The sequence below is a fragment of the Salmo salar genome, chromosome 09, assembly GCF_965601325.2.
Source record: "Salmo salar chromosome 09, fSalSal1, whole genome shotgun sequence".
In the NCBI taxonomy this organism is placed as follows: Eukaryota; Metazoa; Chordata; class Actinopteri; order Salmoniformes; family Salmonidae; genus Salmo; species Salmo salar.
The window spans coordinates 14,851,837-14,869,741 of NC_138299.1; the positions used below are offsets into that span (position 1 = coordinate 14,851,837).

Sequence of the window (17,905 nt, forward strand, 5' to 3'; positions counted from 1 at the left end):
GTAGCTGGATTCTCCCCCGACTGTGTACAGATTCTCCAAAACATGGACATTGTTCAGTTCTCAAGTTCTGTGATGTGGAAGAGGTTCCTTTTTTCTCCTGTGAAACTCATTCTCTCTATATTGTCTGGCCATGAGGAGAGAGACTCCTCTAGGAATTTATGACCTGCATAACAGAGCCTGGGTGTAGGGGGAAGAGAGAAAGGTGGTGAGAAAGAGAGGGGGATGGTGCAGAGATAGGGGGATGGTACTCGCTATCCCCAATGAGGGCCACGTCATGACACTCACTACCCAATACTAATTGAGTGTATGTAAACTTCTGACCCACTGGGAATGTGATGAAAGAAATAAAAGCTGAAATTAATCATTCTCTCAACTATTATTCTGACATTTCACATTCATAAAATAAAGTGGAGATCCTAACTGACCTAAGACAGGGAATTTTTACTAGGATTAAATGTCAGGAATGGTGAAAAACTGAGTTTAAATGTATTTGGCTAAGGTGTATGTAAACTTCCGACTTCAACTGTAGTAGCTCAAGCTAGTTTTTTTTCATGCTCTGGACGATATGTGAGGAGTGGAAAAAACATTGCCTGGTCTGACTAGTCATGGTTCCTGTTGCGTCATGCTGATGGCAGTCAGGATTTGACGAAGCAGAGTCCATGGCCCCATCTTGCATGGTGTCAACGGTATGGTGGCGGTGGTGGCGGTGGTGTAATGGTGTGGGGAATGTTTTCTTGGCACACGTTAGGTCCCTTCATAACAATTGAGCAAGGTTTCCATGCCCAAAGAATTCAGGCTGTTCTGGAGCCAAAAGTGGGGTCCGCCCCAGTACTACATGGGCTTACCTAATAAACTGGACACTGAGTGCATATATGCCTCAATTTCAAAAAGAATATAGACCCTTAGCTTTTATTTGACACAAGATTTGACAAGCTTTTCTGAACTTCCTTTTACAAACATTTTATTATATGTGTTCATACAGCTATAAGGACATCTATTGTTCCTAATCCTATACAATAGATCAAAAGCACTGTGATGTGATTATTAATATACAATATATGCCCATTGCTTTAAAATAGTAATGCACAAACATCATTTGAAAAAATACAGATTAAGCATGCATCGTCTTTATCTTGGCATTACACTCAGACACCCCTTATTAGCGTTATGCTGAGATAGCTGTGGCCTTTGATCTTCACTGATCTTTGCAAACACATCAAAAGCAGGAAACCTCTATTAGCAGGTTATTACGAGGTGACAGGCGTAACCATATCCTGTATTAAAAACACATCAGACACGACACATGGACGCTCAACATATTGAATTTCTATGTTACAAGAAGAGGAGCACTGATGAATGAAAAGGAATGAAATATGATACAGTAAGAAGAAGAATCCAATGGCATAATGGGGTCATGTTAGAGGAATGGACTTTTGCACTTTGCAATAGAGACTTTTTCAGGTGTTCAGTAATTTGATTTTGTGAGACCTTAGGGTTAGGGTGAACTAAAAGGATTAAAGTTAGGGTTAGGGGAAGGGTTAGCTAACATGCTAAGTAGTTGCAAAATGGCTAAAAAGTAGCAAGTAGTTAAAGGTTACTAATTACAATAATGGTAAAGATGAGATTAAAACTCACAACCTTAGGGTTACCAAACTTTTCATACCGTTTCATACTAATTTAAGTGTCCTGGATTTACATTCACTATGTTACGTCTATTGTATGAGACCAGGCTGTGCCAACTGTAAAACATGACCATACCAACCAACCACCATACACAAAGCCCTCTGCAAAGCAATAATATACAGCATGACACCACAGGCAGGCTTTAGGACCAAGTTTCTAAGTAGGCAGTGGTAACCCAAAGAGAAGGAGCAGGCATTCATTCGGGAGTGAGTTTGAGTTGGTTCGCCAATTCAGACCGAAACGCTGCAGCATCGCCACTATTACAGCAAGGTGAAGTAAAAACTACGCTCGCAAAAAGGCTGCACGTCCTTGGGACTTGGTGATCTAAAACGTGTTTTTGGTTGTTTATCATTTGTTAACATTAATAAATAAAAGTGGCAAAAGTGCAAAAAAGTGACAACTCTTTCTAGGATCCTTTCAAAAGGAGCCATGGATTGTATAAGAAGACACACTTTTATTAATATCGCTGTCAGCGTTTTGATAGGTAAGTAGAATATAGTAATATATTTACAATTTCATTGGCTATATTGCGGCACTGAGGAGTCAATTTCAATAATGTTTTTTTTATTTAAAAAAAAAATCTCTTTAGTTTGGTCTAGATACGAGGAATATACTTCATTCGAAGTTTCAGCATCAGTTCCCCTCACGGCCATGATATGTTCTTCTTCTATGACAGGCATATTAATCAATTCATTTTATTGTGAGATTAATACACATTCCTGACCGAATCATTAAGGTTAACATACTTTTAGAGTCATTTAGAGTCATTCTTGCACCTGGAAAATTCAGAACGACACATTTCCGTTTGTTAGGAAAGGTTGTGGCAGTCAACTTGTTTACTCAACGGATTTCTCTAGAGAAATATTGTTATTAATGTGTGATCATAGGTTTTAGGAATAATCGCCTGAGATGGTCAGATAACCATTTTGCGACCTATTGTAGCTTCAGGTCAACTGTGATTATAAACATTACTGCCATTGAATAATTCTTTGCTATTTGACATTGTGATTCTTGGCACCCTGAATATTTGGAATGGTGCTGGATTATTTGAAAACAATATTCACATGGATAGTCCATGTTGTCAATATTTCTTTAACTATGCCTCACTGTATTTCCTTAAAGAGTAAGCCTTCATTATCCTTACAGCCATATGCACATTTTTGCAATCTTAATAATCCATGATGTCTCAATCAGAGAGTTCCTGAGGAACCTGCTTCAATATGTCTGTTTTAACTGTAGTTTACATTTCTGCATATACTGTACCTGCATATAGTGCTTATTTCGAAAATAAGCACACTAAATTTACACACGCCATCCCACTGATTTCTGAGTAATTATGACTGCACTCCCAGACACATTTATTACAAATAAAAAACTGAAATACCATTTTTTTTTTTTTTTACTTAAAACGAATTGTGGCAGTAGAAGCTGATGTGTTGCTAATGCTAAATCATGCATTAGGAAAACACAATTTGTGTTAAATAAATATGACAGGAAAACACTCATGTAAGATTCATGAAGTTCAAATGTAAGTTCAATATAAATAATTGATATAATGTTGTTTTGGCTTGGTTTAAAACATGTTTTAAACCAAGCATGGATAAAGCATAAATCTCTCAACTTTTTTAAATAGAAAAATGATATGAAAAACTGTATTAATTAACAAATTATAGTAGGTGGTTTTGCTCTCCTTTATAGTGGCTTATTTATGTTTAATGTAATCGTTCTTGCTATATATCACGGCAGAATATTCCTTAGATGAGGAACATTGAAGTATTTGACATGAAATGAGTTAATTACATCAGAACAAATGAGTAATTACACTGTAATAAAGTGGTATCAGAGGAACCAGAACTATTTTCACAGACCTTTATTATTTTAAATAGTGCAGCTTCACAGATTCTATTATTTTGGTAGTCATCCATGTGCTCATTAAAACTGAACGCATGTCTTGTAGATGGGACCAATCACCATAGTTTATCCAATACATCTTATTGTAATATATGAATTTATTTCCCAACTAAATATTTCTTGTGATGAACTGTTAGTTTAGTCAAATAGAGGCAGGGAATTCCAAGCATGTATATACTATTTTGATAACAGGCTTATAATTTAATCGGGTCTGAAAACAACCAAAACAAATGCTGATTTGTAGTGTGCACATTTGTAGATAATCTAGCTTGCACGTTTGACTGTGCTGGCAGCTGCTACCATAGAACTACACATATTTCTCAATATTAAAACTTCAAATCACCAGCTTGTCCCTTATAATAAGTTGTTATCTTGAAATGTTGTCTGTCTTGTGTATTTTCAACCTACAGTGGTATCTTAAAAATATCTAAAAATCAGGTTAAACGTTAAATCCTTGACCTTGAGGCAGTACCTTATAAGACAAAGGAGCTAATCGTGGACTACAGGAAAAGAAGGGCCAAGCACGCCCCCAAACACATCGACGGGGCTGTAGTGGAGCGTGTCGAGAGTTTCGAGTTACTTGGTGTTCACATCACTAAGGACCTATCATGGTCCAAACACACCAAGACAGTTGTGATAAGGGCACGACAACACCCCCTCAGGTGTCTGAAAAGATTTGGCATGGGACCTCAGATCCTCAAAAAGTTCTATAGCTGCACCATCGAGAGCATCCTGACTGGTTGCTTCACCACTTGGTATAGCAACTACTCAGGCATTCCGACCGCAAGGCACTACAGAAGGTAGTGCGTACGGACCAGTACATAACTGGGGCCAAGCTTCCTATATCAGGCGGTGTCAGAGGAAGGCCCCAAATATTGTCAAAGACTCAAGCCACCCAAGTCATCAATCAATCAAATGTATTTATAAAGCCCTTTTTACATCAGCCGATGTCACAAAGTGCTGTACAGAAACCCAGCCTAATACCCTAAACAGCAAGCAATGCAGATGTAGAAGCACATAGATTGTACTCTCTGCTACCACACGGCAAGCGGTACCAGAGCGCCAAGTCTGCGACCAAAAAGGCTCCTTAACAGATTCTACCCCCAAGCCATAAAACTGCTGAACAGTTAATCAAATGGCTACCTGGACTATTTACATTACTGGCTTCTTTTATTGTTATTTCTTGAACAGGCTCAATGTACACTCACTGGATTCTAACCACACACTCACACATACAGTGCAATCGGAAAGTATTTTTCCACATTTTGTTATTAAAACATTTTTCCCTGATCAATCTACACACAATACCCCATAATGACAAAGCGGAAACAGATTTTAAGAAATGTTAGCAAATTTATAAAAAAAAAAGCTGAAATACCTTATTTACTTAAGTATTCAAACCCTTTTCTACGAGACTCAAAATTGAGCTCAGGTGTATCCTGTTTCCATTTATCATCCTTGAGATGTTTCTACATCTTGATTGGAGTCCACCTGTGGTATTGATTGGACATGATTTGGAAAGGCCCACACCTGTCTATATTAGGTCCCACAGTTGATAGTGCATGTCAGAGCAGCCATGAGGTCGAAGGAATTGTCCGTAGAGCTCCGGGACAGTATTGTGTCAAGGCACAGATCTGGGGAAGGATACCAAAAAATGGCTGCAGCATTGAAGGTCCCCAAGAACACAGTGGCCTCCATCATTCTTAAATGGAACCACCAATACTCTTCCTAGAGCTGGCTGCCTGGCCAAACTGAGCAATCGGGGTAGAATGGCCTTGGTAAGGGAGGTGACCAAGAACCCGATGGTCACTTTGACCAAGCTCCAGAGTTCCTCTGTGGAGATGGGAGAACCTTCCAGAAGGACAACCATCTCTGCAGCACTCCACCAATCAGGCCTTTATGGTAGAGTGGCCAGACGGAAGCCACTCCTCAGTAAAAGGCACATGACAGCCCGCTTGGAGTTTGCCAAAAGGCACCTAAAGACTCTCAGACCATGAGAAACAAGATTCTCTGGTCTGATGAAACCAATATTGAACTATTGAGCTGACAGAGCTTGAGAGGATCCGCAGAGAAGAATGGGAGAAACTCCCAAAATACAGTTGTGCCAAGCTTGTAGCATCATACCCAAGAAGACTTGAGGCTGTAATCGCTGCCAAAGGTACTTCAGAAAAGTACTGATTAAAGAGTCTGAATACTTATGTAAATGTGATGTTTCCATTTTTTATAAAAACCTATTTTTGCTTTGTCATTATGAAGTATTGTATTTCCCTTTATGACGAAAAAATACAATTGAATCCATTTTAGAATAAGCCTGTAAAGTAACAGCCTTTTGAAAAAGTCAAGGGGTCTGAATTCTTTCCAAATGCACTGTACTACACTGAAAGTGGTGATCGTTGCTGTTAAAGATGAGGGAGGACAGAAAAAAATGTGTGAGCATGGTCTTTTTTCTATTACAGCATATTTGATGCCTGTCATTCATATTTCATTCACCCAGCTCAATGTAACATTGAAAGGTTTAGGCTACTACATGATTCTAAAATGTTCCCTATACCCATCCATGAGGTTGCTACAACCTAGCCTCTGAATGAACATTTACAAAGTAGGTGCACAGATCGAGAGAAATTTGAGTAATCAAGGTGACAAACATACATATTCAATACCGCCTTGCACAATCTAGCTAAACTAGGGTTTAATCATTAGTCCAACAGTTGCAAACGAAAGCTTCTATTGGACAAATTCAGGTATGTTTATCCCTGTTTCTATCCATTTGCTTCCGTTTAAGAAATATTTTTTCAACAGAATTGGCAGAATGAATACATCCCTGATCCCACGCAAACACAGTTCACTTTCATAGCGGCTACATACAAACAACTTTCCAAGCCAAACCTTCATATCATTAACGATAACCGCTACACACAGCCTACATTGTTTCCACCATATTAGCTAACGTCAAGTCAACATAGCTACTAGAACTAACACGTTAGTAAACCCGCTACAATCATGCAGTACAGTGTACAGTCAGCAAGCAGTTGAGCAGTTACACCGGTGGGCCCCGGTGGCAATAAATTAATAAAACCAAAAGCTTACCTTGACTTGGAAGAGTTCCAGTGTTAGATAGCCATAGCCAGCTAGGTAACATAGCATCCCTCTCTGTTTGAGCCGGGTGTTTGAGTATGCTAAACTAGCTAGCTGCATTCACTAGCTAAGTAAGTGAAAGTGAAAGTGAAAAAATATGAAATATAGCTAGCTCACTCTCTTGTTTCTACAAAATTTTTGAATAAATGAATTTGTTCAAAACTTTTTAACTATTGTCTTTCTCTCCTTTTGAGTCAATTACTCACCACATTTTAAGCACTGCAGTGCTAGCTAGCAGTACTGTATGCTTTCAGTACAATATTCATTGTCTGATCCTTGGATTGGTTGAACAACATGTCAGTTCATGTTGCAAGAGCTCTGATAGGTTGGAGGAGGTCCTCTGGAAGTTGTCATAATTACTGTGTAAGTCTATGGAAGGGGTTGCCTCCTAGGTTTGTGTTGAAGTCAATGTACCCAGAGGAGGGTGGAAACTAGCTGTCCTCCGGCTACACCATGGTGCTACCCTACAGAGTGCTGTGCTGTTGAGGTGGATCAGAGAATCACCAGCAGCAAAAGCGACATCATTGATGTATACAGAGAAGAGAGTCGGCCTGAGAATTTAACCCTGTGGCACCCCCATAGAGACTGCCAGAGGTCCGGACAACAGGCCCTCCGATTTGACACACTGAACTCTATCTGAGAAGTAGTTGGTGAACCAGGCGAGGCAGTCATTTGAGAAACCAAGGCTGTTCAGTCTGCCGATAAGAATGCGGTGATTGACAGAGTCGAAAGCCTTGGCCAGGTCGATGAATACGGCTGCACAGTACTGTCTTTTATCGATGGCGACTATGATATCATTTAGGACCTTGAGCGTGGCTGAGGTGCACTCGTGACCAGCTCGGAAACCAGATTGCATAGTGGAGAAGGTACGGTGGGATTCTAAATGGTCGGTGATCTATTTGTTCACTTGGCTTTCGAAGACTTTAAAAAGGCAGGGTAGAATAGATATAGGTCTGTAACAGTTTGGGCCTAGTGTCACCCCCTTTGAAGAGGGGATGACCGCGGCAGCTTTCCAATCTTTAGGGATCTCAGACAATACAAAAGAGAGGTTGAACAGGCTAGTAATAGGGGTTGCAACAATTGCGGCGGATAATTTTAGAAAGAGAGGGTCCTGATTGCCTAGCCCAGCTGATTTGTAGGGGTCCAGATTTTGCAGCTCTTTCAGAACATCGGCTATCTGGATTTGGGTGAAGGAGAAATGGGGGAGTCTTGGGCAAGATGCTGTGGGGGGTGCCGAGCTGTTGACCGGGGTAGAGGTAGCCAGGTGGAAAGCATGGCCAGCCGTAGAAAAATGCTTATTGAAATTCTCGATTATCGTAGATTTATCGGTGGTGACAGTGTTTCCTAGCCTCTGACAGTGTTTCCTAGCAGCTGGGAGGAGGTGCTCTTATTCTCCATGGACTTTACAGTGTCCCAGAACTTTTTGGAGTTTGTGCTACAGGATGCAAATTTCTGTTTGAAAAAGCTAGCCACAGGATGGGCTATTCGATGCTAGTGCAGTACGCCACAGGATGTTTTTGTGCTGGTCAAGGGCAGTCAGATCTGGAGTGAACCAAGGACGATATCTCTTCTTAGTTCTACATTTTTTGAATGGGGCATCCTTATTTAAGATGGTGAGTAAAGCACTTTTAAAGAATAACCAGGCATCCTCTACTGACTGGAATGAGGTCAGTATCCTTCCAGGATACCCGGGCCAGGTTGATTAGAAAGGCCTGCTCACTGAAGTGTTTTAGGGAGCGTTTGACAGTGATGAGGGGTGGTCGTTTGACCGCGGGCCCATTACGGATGCAGGCAATGAGGCAGTGATCGCTGAGATCCTGGTAGAGTTGTATTTAGAGGGCAGGTTGGTCAGGATGATATCTATGAGGTTACCCTTGTTTACAGATTTAGGGTGGTACCTGGTAGGTTCCATGATAATTTGTGTGCGATTGAGGGCATCTATCTTAGGTTGTAGGACGGCCAGGGTGTTAAGCATATCCCAGTTTAGGTCACCTAACAGTGCAAACTCTGAAGATAAATGGGGGGCAATTAATTCACATATGGTGTCTAGGGCACAGCTGGGGCCTGAGGGGGGTCTATAACAAGCGCAAACAGTGGAAACTTATTTCTGGAAAAGTGGATTTTTAAAACTAGAAGCTCGAACTGTTTGGGCACAGACCTGGATAGCATGACAGAACTCTGCAGGCTATCTCTGCTGTAGATTGCAACTCCACCCCCTTTGGCCATTCTATCTTGGTGGAAAAGGTTGTAGTTGGGGATGGACATTTTAGAATTATTTGTGGCCATCCTAAGCCAGGATTCAGACACGGCTAGGACATCAGGGTTGGCGGAGTGTGGTAAAGCAGTGAATAAAACAATCTTAAGGAGGAGGCTTCTGATGTTAACATGCATGAAACCAAGGCTTATATGGTTACAGAAGTCAACAAATGATAGCGCCTGGGGAATAGGAGTAGATCTAGGGGTTACAGGGCCTGGGTTAACCTCTACATCACCAGAGGAACAGAGGAGGAGTAGGATAAGGGTGCGGCTAAAGTCTATAAGAACTGGTCGTCTAGTGCGTTGGGGACAGAGAATAAAATGAGCAGATTTCTGGGCGTGGTAGAATAGATTCAAGGCACAATGTACAGACAAGAGTATGGTAGGATGTGAGTACAGTGGAGGTAAACCTAGGCGTTGAGTGACGATGAGAGAGGTTTCGTCTCTGGAGGGACAAGTTAAGCCAGGTGAGGTCTCCGCATGTGTGTGGGGTGGGACGAAAGAGCTATCTAAGGCATTTTGAGTGGGACTGAAGGCTCTACAGTGAAATAAAACAGTAAAAACTAGCCAAGACAGCAGTAGACAAGGCATATTGACATTAGAGAGATGCATAAAGCAATCACAGGTGTTGATCAGGAGAGCTAAGACAACAACGGGTAAATGGCGATGAATGCGCAGAACTGGTCAGTTAGGTACACACAGGACCTGAGTTCGAGGTTGGGGCCGACAGGTAAACAAAATGAGGTACCGTGTTATTGAAACAGTCCAGGGGGCATCGGCTGTGTAGCCGAGTGATCATAGGGTCAAAAGAGCAGCAATAGGTGAGTCAAGGTGCTGATCGGTAGTCACTTCTGCGCTAGGCGAGCAGTCCAGTCGGCAGTCCAGTCGTGATGGATCGGCGGCCAATTGGCAAAGGAGGATTGTAGCCCTAGAATTAGCTGGTATATGGGCCTAGCTCGAGGCTAGCTCAAGGCTAGCTGGTGCTTGCTTCGGGACAGAGGCGTTAGCTAACAGTAGCCAATCGTTTGCAGCTAGCTAGCTGCGATGATCCGGAGTAATGATTTGGTGTAATGATCCAAAGCGGCAGGAATCCGGTGATATGGTAGAGAGAAGCAGTCCGATATGCTCTGGGTTGATATTGCGCTGTGCAGACTGGCAGGTGTTGTCCGAGCTAAGGCTGACGGGGAAAAAAGGCGAGGACCGCTAGCCGTGGCTAACAAGGACTAGTAGTTAACTGGCTAGTTAACTGGCTATCTCCTGATGGAAGTTCCAGTTATAAGGAATAAAAATAGCAGATCCGTACCACGTTGGGTGAGGCGGGTTGCAGGAAAGTATATTTAGTTCGTAGATAGAAAGTGAGATTAAGATATATACAAAAAAGACCGGCTATTTACACAGGAAAAGACAAAAGACAAAGACAGAGACAGATACACATACACACGTCCTACTGCAGCACCATCTTGGGAAAAATTAGGTCAGGGCACTGTGCAGGCCAGTCAAGTTCTTCCACACCGTTTTAGACAAACCATTTCTGTATGGACCTCGCTTTTTACACAGGGGCATTGTCATTCTGAAAGAGCAAAGGGCCTTCCCCAAACTGTTGCCACACAGTTGGAAGCACAGAATGTCATTGTATGCTGTCGTGTTAAGATTTCCCTTCACTGGAACTAAGGGGCCTAGCCCAAACAATGAAAAACAGCCCCAGACCATTATTCCTCCTCCACCAAACTTTACAGTTGGCACTATGCGTTGGGGCAAGGTAGCGTTCTCCTGGCATCCGCCAAACCCAGATTTGTCCGTCGGACTGCCAGATGATGAAGTGTGTTTCATCACTCCAGAGAACGCGTTTCCACTGCTCCAGAGTCCAATGGCGGCGAGTTTTACACCACTCCAGCTGATGCTTGGCACTGCGCATGGTAATCTTAGGCTTGTGTGCGACTGCTCGGCCATGGAAACCCATTTCTTGAAGCTCCTGACAAACACTTATTGTGCTGACGTTGCTTCCAGAGGCAGTTTGGAACTCAAGCTACTCGCTTCGGCACTTGGCGGTCCCGTTCTGTGAGCTTGTGTGGTGTATATTACTTTGCGGCTGAGCCGTTGTTGCTCCTAGATGTTTCCATTTCACAATAACAGCGTGAGTGTGGCTGAAGTGGCCAAATTCACTAATTTGAAGGTGTGTCCACATACTTTTGTATGTATAATGTATTACATCAATTACCTCAACTAACCCGTACGCCTGCGCATTGACTCGGTACCGGTATCCATAGTGTATAGGCTCGTTATTGTTAATTTATTATGTTTCTGTTTTTACTTTAGTTTATTGAGCAAATCTTTCTTACTTACTCTGCATTGTGCTCATAAGTAAGCATTTCACGGTAAGGTCTACCTGTTGTGACAAATACCATTTGGATTGGTTTTATAAAGCAAGAGACATTAAAAGTGAAGCCATGCTTCTCTACTGATTTGATGTATTATTTCCTGGCATTGCTTAGATAGCTCACCAATGGCATTGGCTTTCTGGTGCATAGTTGATTCGCTGCCCGTATTATCCACATAACTGATTAAATAACCTATCCAATGGTCATCACAGTGAAATCACAAAAAAATATATTCCGCAAGGGAAAACAGGACATAGTTCTCACTCTGAATTAGCAAATATTGGTATCATTTTCACCTCTGTGGCACAATCAATTAGTTCTTCTTCTAGCATACTAATGAAAATAGACCATCTACAACTTAGTTTGCAGAACATGTTTGAGCATTTGTTGTTCTGCAAGATGACGAAAATGTTTTCCTGTAAATGCCAGTTAACTATTACCAGAATTATACCTCTTCGTCTCAGTCTAAATAGCCCTGTGCATTGTTTGGATTTGACTTTTGCTTTTAGTATGATTGAAGAAGCAACTGCCAAAAGTAAGGAAGGAATCGAAACCTGATTTGAGGTTACTTATGAAAATATAATTGATTCATTAAAATAACCATGTTCGACCCAGAGTCACTCTCATTGGAATCATTGAGCTATAGTGGTATGTACTGTAGGGCTTTTTGTTCACTGTAGACTTTTCAATAACCAAGAAGGGAAAGGAGGCGATCTGCTTAACTTAATTTGTGTTTTAATAAGAAGAACGGCAGTTAACGTCTGTTCCCTCCCTCCAGTAATGCTTAGTATTCTGTCTAGGTGAAATTAACACCAACAGCAGACAGCAAAGGGAATTTCTCTATACGTTGTCTTTGAAATCTACTGTCCATACTTGCTGAAGCTTCACATTTATTTCATTTACTTGTACTCTAACTTCATTTGATTATTTAGAATTGATATACAAGCTGAATGAATTCAATGCAAGTGCCAGTTACCTTTTTCTTGGAACAGATCCAATCTATAAAAAAATAAACTCATGTTGATGTGACTTCTAGCAGGCATGTTACATGAGTATAGTGGTACATTGGTTACGTATTGTCTACACGACATGTCTACTGGAGAAAATCTCAGTTGGAAGGGAGCTCCTTTAGTTAAGACACTGCTATTGTGAACAGTCTTTGTACAGAAATATGTACAGTAGGCTATACACCATATTATCGTAGATAGATGTAGTGTTTCCCCTAGGATTTTTTTCAGCAGCGGTGGCAAAGTAAGTAGTGGGGGTCACTGCCTCCCGTGAGATTTTTTTTTTAATACAACGACTGTGATAAGGTCATTTCTGGTGATTTAAAAAAAAAATACATTCTACTCCCAAATGCATGAAAATGTAATTATGTTGACACCATCGGAAATATAACTGATGCGTGCCTATACACTGTAGGGAGATGATGAGGAGAGAGCAGTGGCTATGCACTCATGGCTCTAATTTTCGCCACTGCTCGATCTGTTTTAACTTAAAGGGATGGTGCGAGATTTTGTCATGTAAGCCCTTTTTCTACATACCCAGAGTCAGAACTCATGTATAACATTTTTATGTCTCTGCGTGCAGTTTGCAGGGGCATGAGGCGTTGGAGAGCCATTGTCTTTACACTATACCACTCAGAGGGGTGTCCCACACTACTGTACATACCAAGGTGGCTTGGGAAAGAGAGTTTTGAAGCTAGATCACTCTCTTTACACTACAAAACTATGTGTTGTGGAACTAGTATGTGTCGTCAAACAAGTGTAGTGTAAAGAGGCTCTTCTATGGAAGAGCTGTTCAGGCCATTGTGAAAACCTGTCTGTGCTGTCATAGCAGATTCAATACGCTAACTTTATGCTATGGTAATATAGTTAACATTAGGTTAGAGACTGGATTTGGGGGAATGTTGGACTTGGCAAGAATATATACAGTGCATTCGGAAAGTATTCAGACCCCTTGACTGGGTCTTCCAAATGGACAATGACCCCAAGCATACTTCCAAGTTGTGGCAAAATGGCTTAACGACAACAACGTCAAGGTATTGGAGTGGCCATCACAAAGCCCTGACCTCAAGCCTATAGAAAATGTGTGGGCAGAACTGAAAAATCATGTGCAAGCAAGGAGGCCTACAAACCTGACTCAGTTACACCAGCTCTGTCAAGAGGAATGGGCCAAAATTCACCCAACTTATTATGGGAAGCATTTGGAAGGCTACCCGAAACATGCTACCAAATACTAACAAGGCAATGCTACCAAATACTAATTGAGTGTATGTAAACTTCTGACCCACTGGGAATGTGATGAAAGAAATAAAAGATGAAATAAATCATTCTCTCTACTATTATTCTGACATTTCACATTCTTAAAATAAAATGGTGATCCTAACTGACCTAAAACAGGGAATTTTTACTCAGGAATTGTGAAAAACTGAGTTTAAATGTATTTGGCTAACGTGTATGTAAACTTCCGACTTCAACTGTACATAAGCACCTTTGGCAGCGATTACAGACTCAAGTTTTCTTGGGTGTGACGCTACAAGCTTGGCACACGTATTTGGGGAGTTTCTCCCATTCTTCTCTGCAGATCCTCTCAAGCTCTGTCAGGTTGGATGGGTAGCGACACAGAACAGCTATTTTCAGGTGTCTCAAGAGATGTTAGGTCGGGTTCAAGTACGGGCTCTAGCTGGTCACTCAAGGACATTCAGAGACTTGTCCCAAAGCCACTCTTGGCTGTGTGCTTAGGGTTGTTGTCCTGTTGGAAGATGAACCTGAGCACTCTGGAGCAGGTTTTCATCAAGGATCTCTCTATACTTTTTTTCATTAATCTTTCCCTCAAACCTGACTAGTCTCCCAGTCCCTGCCGCTGAAAAACAACCCCACAGCATAATGCTGCCACCCCCATGCTTCGCCATAAGATGTTGCCAGGTTTCCTCCAGACGTGACGCGTCATCAGACCAGAGAATCTTGTTTCTCATGGTCTGAGAGTCCTTTTGGTACCTTTTGGCAAACTCCAAGCGAACTGTCATGTGCCTTTTACTGGTACCCTTCACGAGATATGTGCCTCCACACAATCCTTACTCGGAGTGCTATGGAAAATTCCTTTGACCTCATTGCTTGGGTTTTGCTCTGACATGCATTGTCAACTGTGGGAAATTATATAGACAGGTGTGTTCCTTTCCAAATAATGTACAATGATTGAATTTACTACAGGTGGACTCCAATCAAGTTGTAGAAACATTTCAAGCATGATCAATGGAAACAGGATGCACCTTATCTCATAGAAAAGGGTCTGAATACTTTTGTAAATAAGGTATTCCTATTCCTAATTTGTAATACATTTGCAAAAATGAATAAAAACCTAGATTTTCTTTGTCACTATGGTTTATTGTGTGTAGATTGATGTGGATTAAAAATGTTTTAATCCATTTTAGAATAAGGCTGTAACGTAACAAAATGTGTAAAAGGTCAAGGGGTATGAATATGTTTCGATTACGCTGTACCTCCAATACTTTGATTCTTACTTGAATCTGTTTATTATGATGGCATATTAATATTTTTTTTTTACTGTATGAATCGTCAATGTAATTGAACAGATGGGCTATTCATTTAAGTAAGCAGTTAATTGTGAATCTTGTCTCAATTAGCAATTAACGAGGTGTGTGAATATATTTGAATAAAGAGGAAGAATATGAAAACTCTTTAAGACTCAAGGACATTTAGAAAACACAATAATATACTACAGATGGTGCCTTTGATGCAAACCATTTTGTAGCTTGTTGCTCCTAACGCTCAATTAGAGGGAAATAATGAGTGATGGCATATTCAGACATTCGAATTCTTAAGTAGTGAATGACAAGGTTTTACTGTCTGATGTGCTTTACATCTGTTAAACACATGGCCCAATAATTTTTTTTCTTAGCTAGGCAAGTCAGTTAGGAACAAAATCTTATTTTACAATAACTGCCTACCCCGGCCAAACCCTCCCCTAACCCGGACGACACTGGGCCAATTGTGCGCCGCCCTATGGGACTCCCGAACACGGAGTGATACAGCCTGGGAACAAACCAGGGTCTGTAGTGACGCATCTAGCACTGTGATGCAGTGCCCTAGACTGCTGTGCCACTCAGGAGGCCTGCTATATAACATCTTATTGGCCAGAAGTAAGAAAGCAATAACAAGACACTGGCTATCACCTCAAATACCAACCATCCAGGACTAGACCAACATAACCAACGAAATCCAAGATATGGAACAAATAACAGCTAAAATCCACTTGAAACTGGACCCCTTTGTAAATACCTGGACCTAATGGACATCATATATAAACCAAAAAACAACAGAACCCTTCTAAATAACAGACCAAAGAAGACCAGACTCCAAAACATAGAAGAACGAAAGACAAAACAGGAAGAATGATAATGCACCAGAGTGAAGATGATGGAAATGTATTTATCTTAAACAAATATGTATTAAAGTTGTATTAAATTGTATTTTATTAAATAAAGTAGTGCTCCCAATAGGTAAGCCCTCATCTGATTTAGTGTACAAAACTGTCCATGGCATATCACCTGCTCCTTCATAAGCCAGTGATGAGCCATTTCCAGGTGGATAGTCAAAACCAGGCTGTGAAAATGTATTTACCCCCTTCAGATATTGTTCTAAATGATAAAGACTCTCAACATGTTTTCAGTTAATCAATCCCTCAATTTATGTTAAGTGAATGATTGAAGCAGTTAGATTGCAGGCCTCCCTGAATGGAATACAGACTGACACGTCTATTAAATGATGGCCTTCTGTACCGTAGTTTGCATGACTCACTATGGAATTGTTGATTTTAATGCAGAATTTAAAGGTTCTCACCTTTTCTATGAAGATGATGCCATCTACACTATATATACAAAAGTATGTGGACAACCATTCAAATTAGTCGATTCAGCTATTTCAGCCCCACCCGTTGCTGACAGGTGTATAAAATCGAGCACACAGCCATGCAATCGCCATAGACAAACATTGGCAGTAGGATGGCCTTACTGAAGAGCTCAGTGACTTTCAACATGGCACCGTCATAGGATGCCACCTTTCCAAGAAGTCAGTTTGTCAAATTTCTGCCTGCTAGAGCTGCCCTGATCAACCGTAAGTGCTGTTATTGTGAAGTGGAAACGTCTAGGAGTGACAACAGCTCAGCCGTGAAGTGGTAGGCCACACAAGCTCAAAGAATGGGACCGCCGAGTGCTGAAGCGCTGTCCTCGGTTGCAACACTCACTACCGAGTTCCAAACTGACTCTGGAACCAACGTCAGAACAAGAACTGTTCGTCGGGAGCTTCATGAAATGGGTTTCTATGGCCGAGCTGCCGCACACAAGCGTAAGATCACCATGCGCAATGCGAAGTGTCGGCTGCAGTGATGTAAAGCTCGCCGCCAATGGACTCTGGAGCAGTGGAAACGCGTTCTCTGGAGTGTTCACCATCTGGAAGTCCGACGGAACAATCTGGGTTTGGCGGATGCCAGGAGAACGCTACTTGCCCCAATGCATAGTGCCAACTGTAAAGTTTGGTGGAAGACAAATAATGGTCTGGAGCTTTTTTTCATGGTCCGGGCTTGGCCCTTTAGTTGCAGTGAAGGGAAATCTTAATGCTCCAGCATACAATGACATTGTAGACGATTCTGTGCTTCCAACTTTGTGGCAACAGTTTGGGGAAGGTCCTTTCCTGTTTCAGCATGACAATGCCCCTGTGCACAAAGCGAGGTCCATAATGACTTGTCGACATCGGTGTGAAAGAATTTTACTGGCCTGCACAGAGCCCTGACCTCAACCCCATCAAACACCTTTGGGATGAATTGGAACGCCGACTGCAAGCCAGGCCTAATCGCCCAACATCAGTGCCCGACCTCACTAATGCTCTTGTGGCTGAATGGAAGCAAGTCCCTGCAGCAATGTTCCAACATCTATTGGAAAGCCTTCCCAGAAGAGTGGAGGCTGTTATAGCAGCGCGGGAGAGCAACTCCATATTAATGCCCATGATTTTGGAATGAGATGTTTGATGAGCAGTATGTCCGGTCCACATACTTTTGGTCATATAATGTAATTTCACCAACATTATGCATAGTCTCGGATATCCCCGAACTTAAAGCAGCGTAAGCCTATAGGCAACGGCACAAAGTCTGGGGAGAATGTCAGCTTTTGTCTGATATTCAGAAAAACAATTCTGGGGAGACTCCTCAACTCTCCCAATCAAGTCACGATTTTGGGTAAAAGGGGCTGTAAATACAAGCGGGAATTGTGCTCATGTTTAGCTAACAAGCGAATATGGTAACAAGCGAATATGTCAGTGGCGTTGCGGTGAGACATTTCCGACTCGTCCCCACATCCAAACTTATGCCTGAATTTGTCCAGATGTGTTTTTATCAATAGATTTTAATGTGTTAATGGGAAAGTGAGGTTGTGGTGGTTGTGATGGCTCATATTTCCTTCCTGTCCCTGCCGAACAAAGTCCTCTAAAAATGGCCAATTTCCACTGACGGGAAAGAACTGAAGATTA

General features: G+C 41.7%; 1 protein-coding gene across 2 annotated transcripts in view; it reads left to right on the forward strand.

Moving 5' to 3' along the window:
* Positions 1–1,881: 1,881 nt before the first annotated feature.
* ltk (leukocyte receptor tyrosine kinase) overlaps positions 1,882–17,905 on the forward strand; it is a 72,250-nt gene continuing 56,226 nt past the window's right edge. For both annotated transcript variants that reach the window (XM_014210289.3, XM_014210290.3), the window contains exon 1: positions 1,882–2,167. In XM_014210289.3, coding sequence (XP_014065764.2) covers positions 2,113–2,167 — 55 coding nt within the window. In that variant the 5' untranslated portion in view covers positions 1,882–2,112. The remainder of the gene's footprint in view (positions 2,168–17,905) is intronic.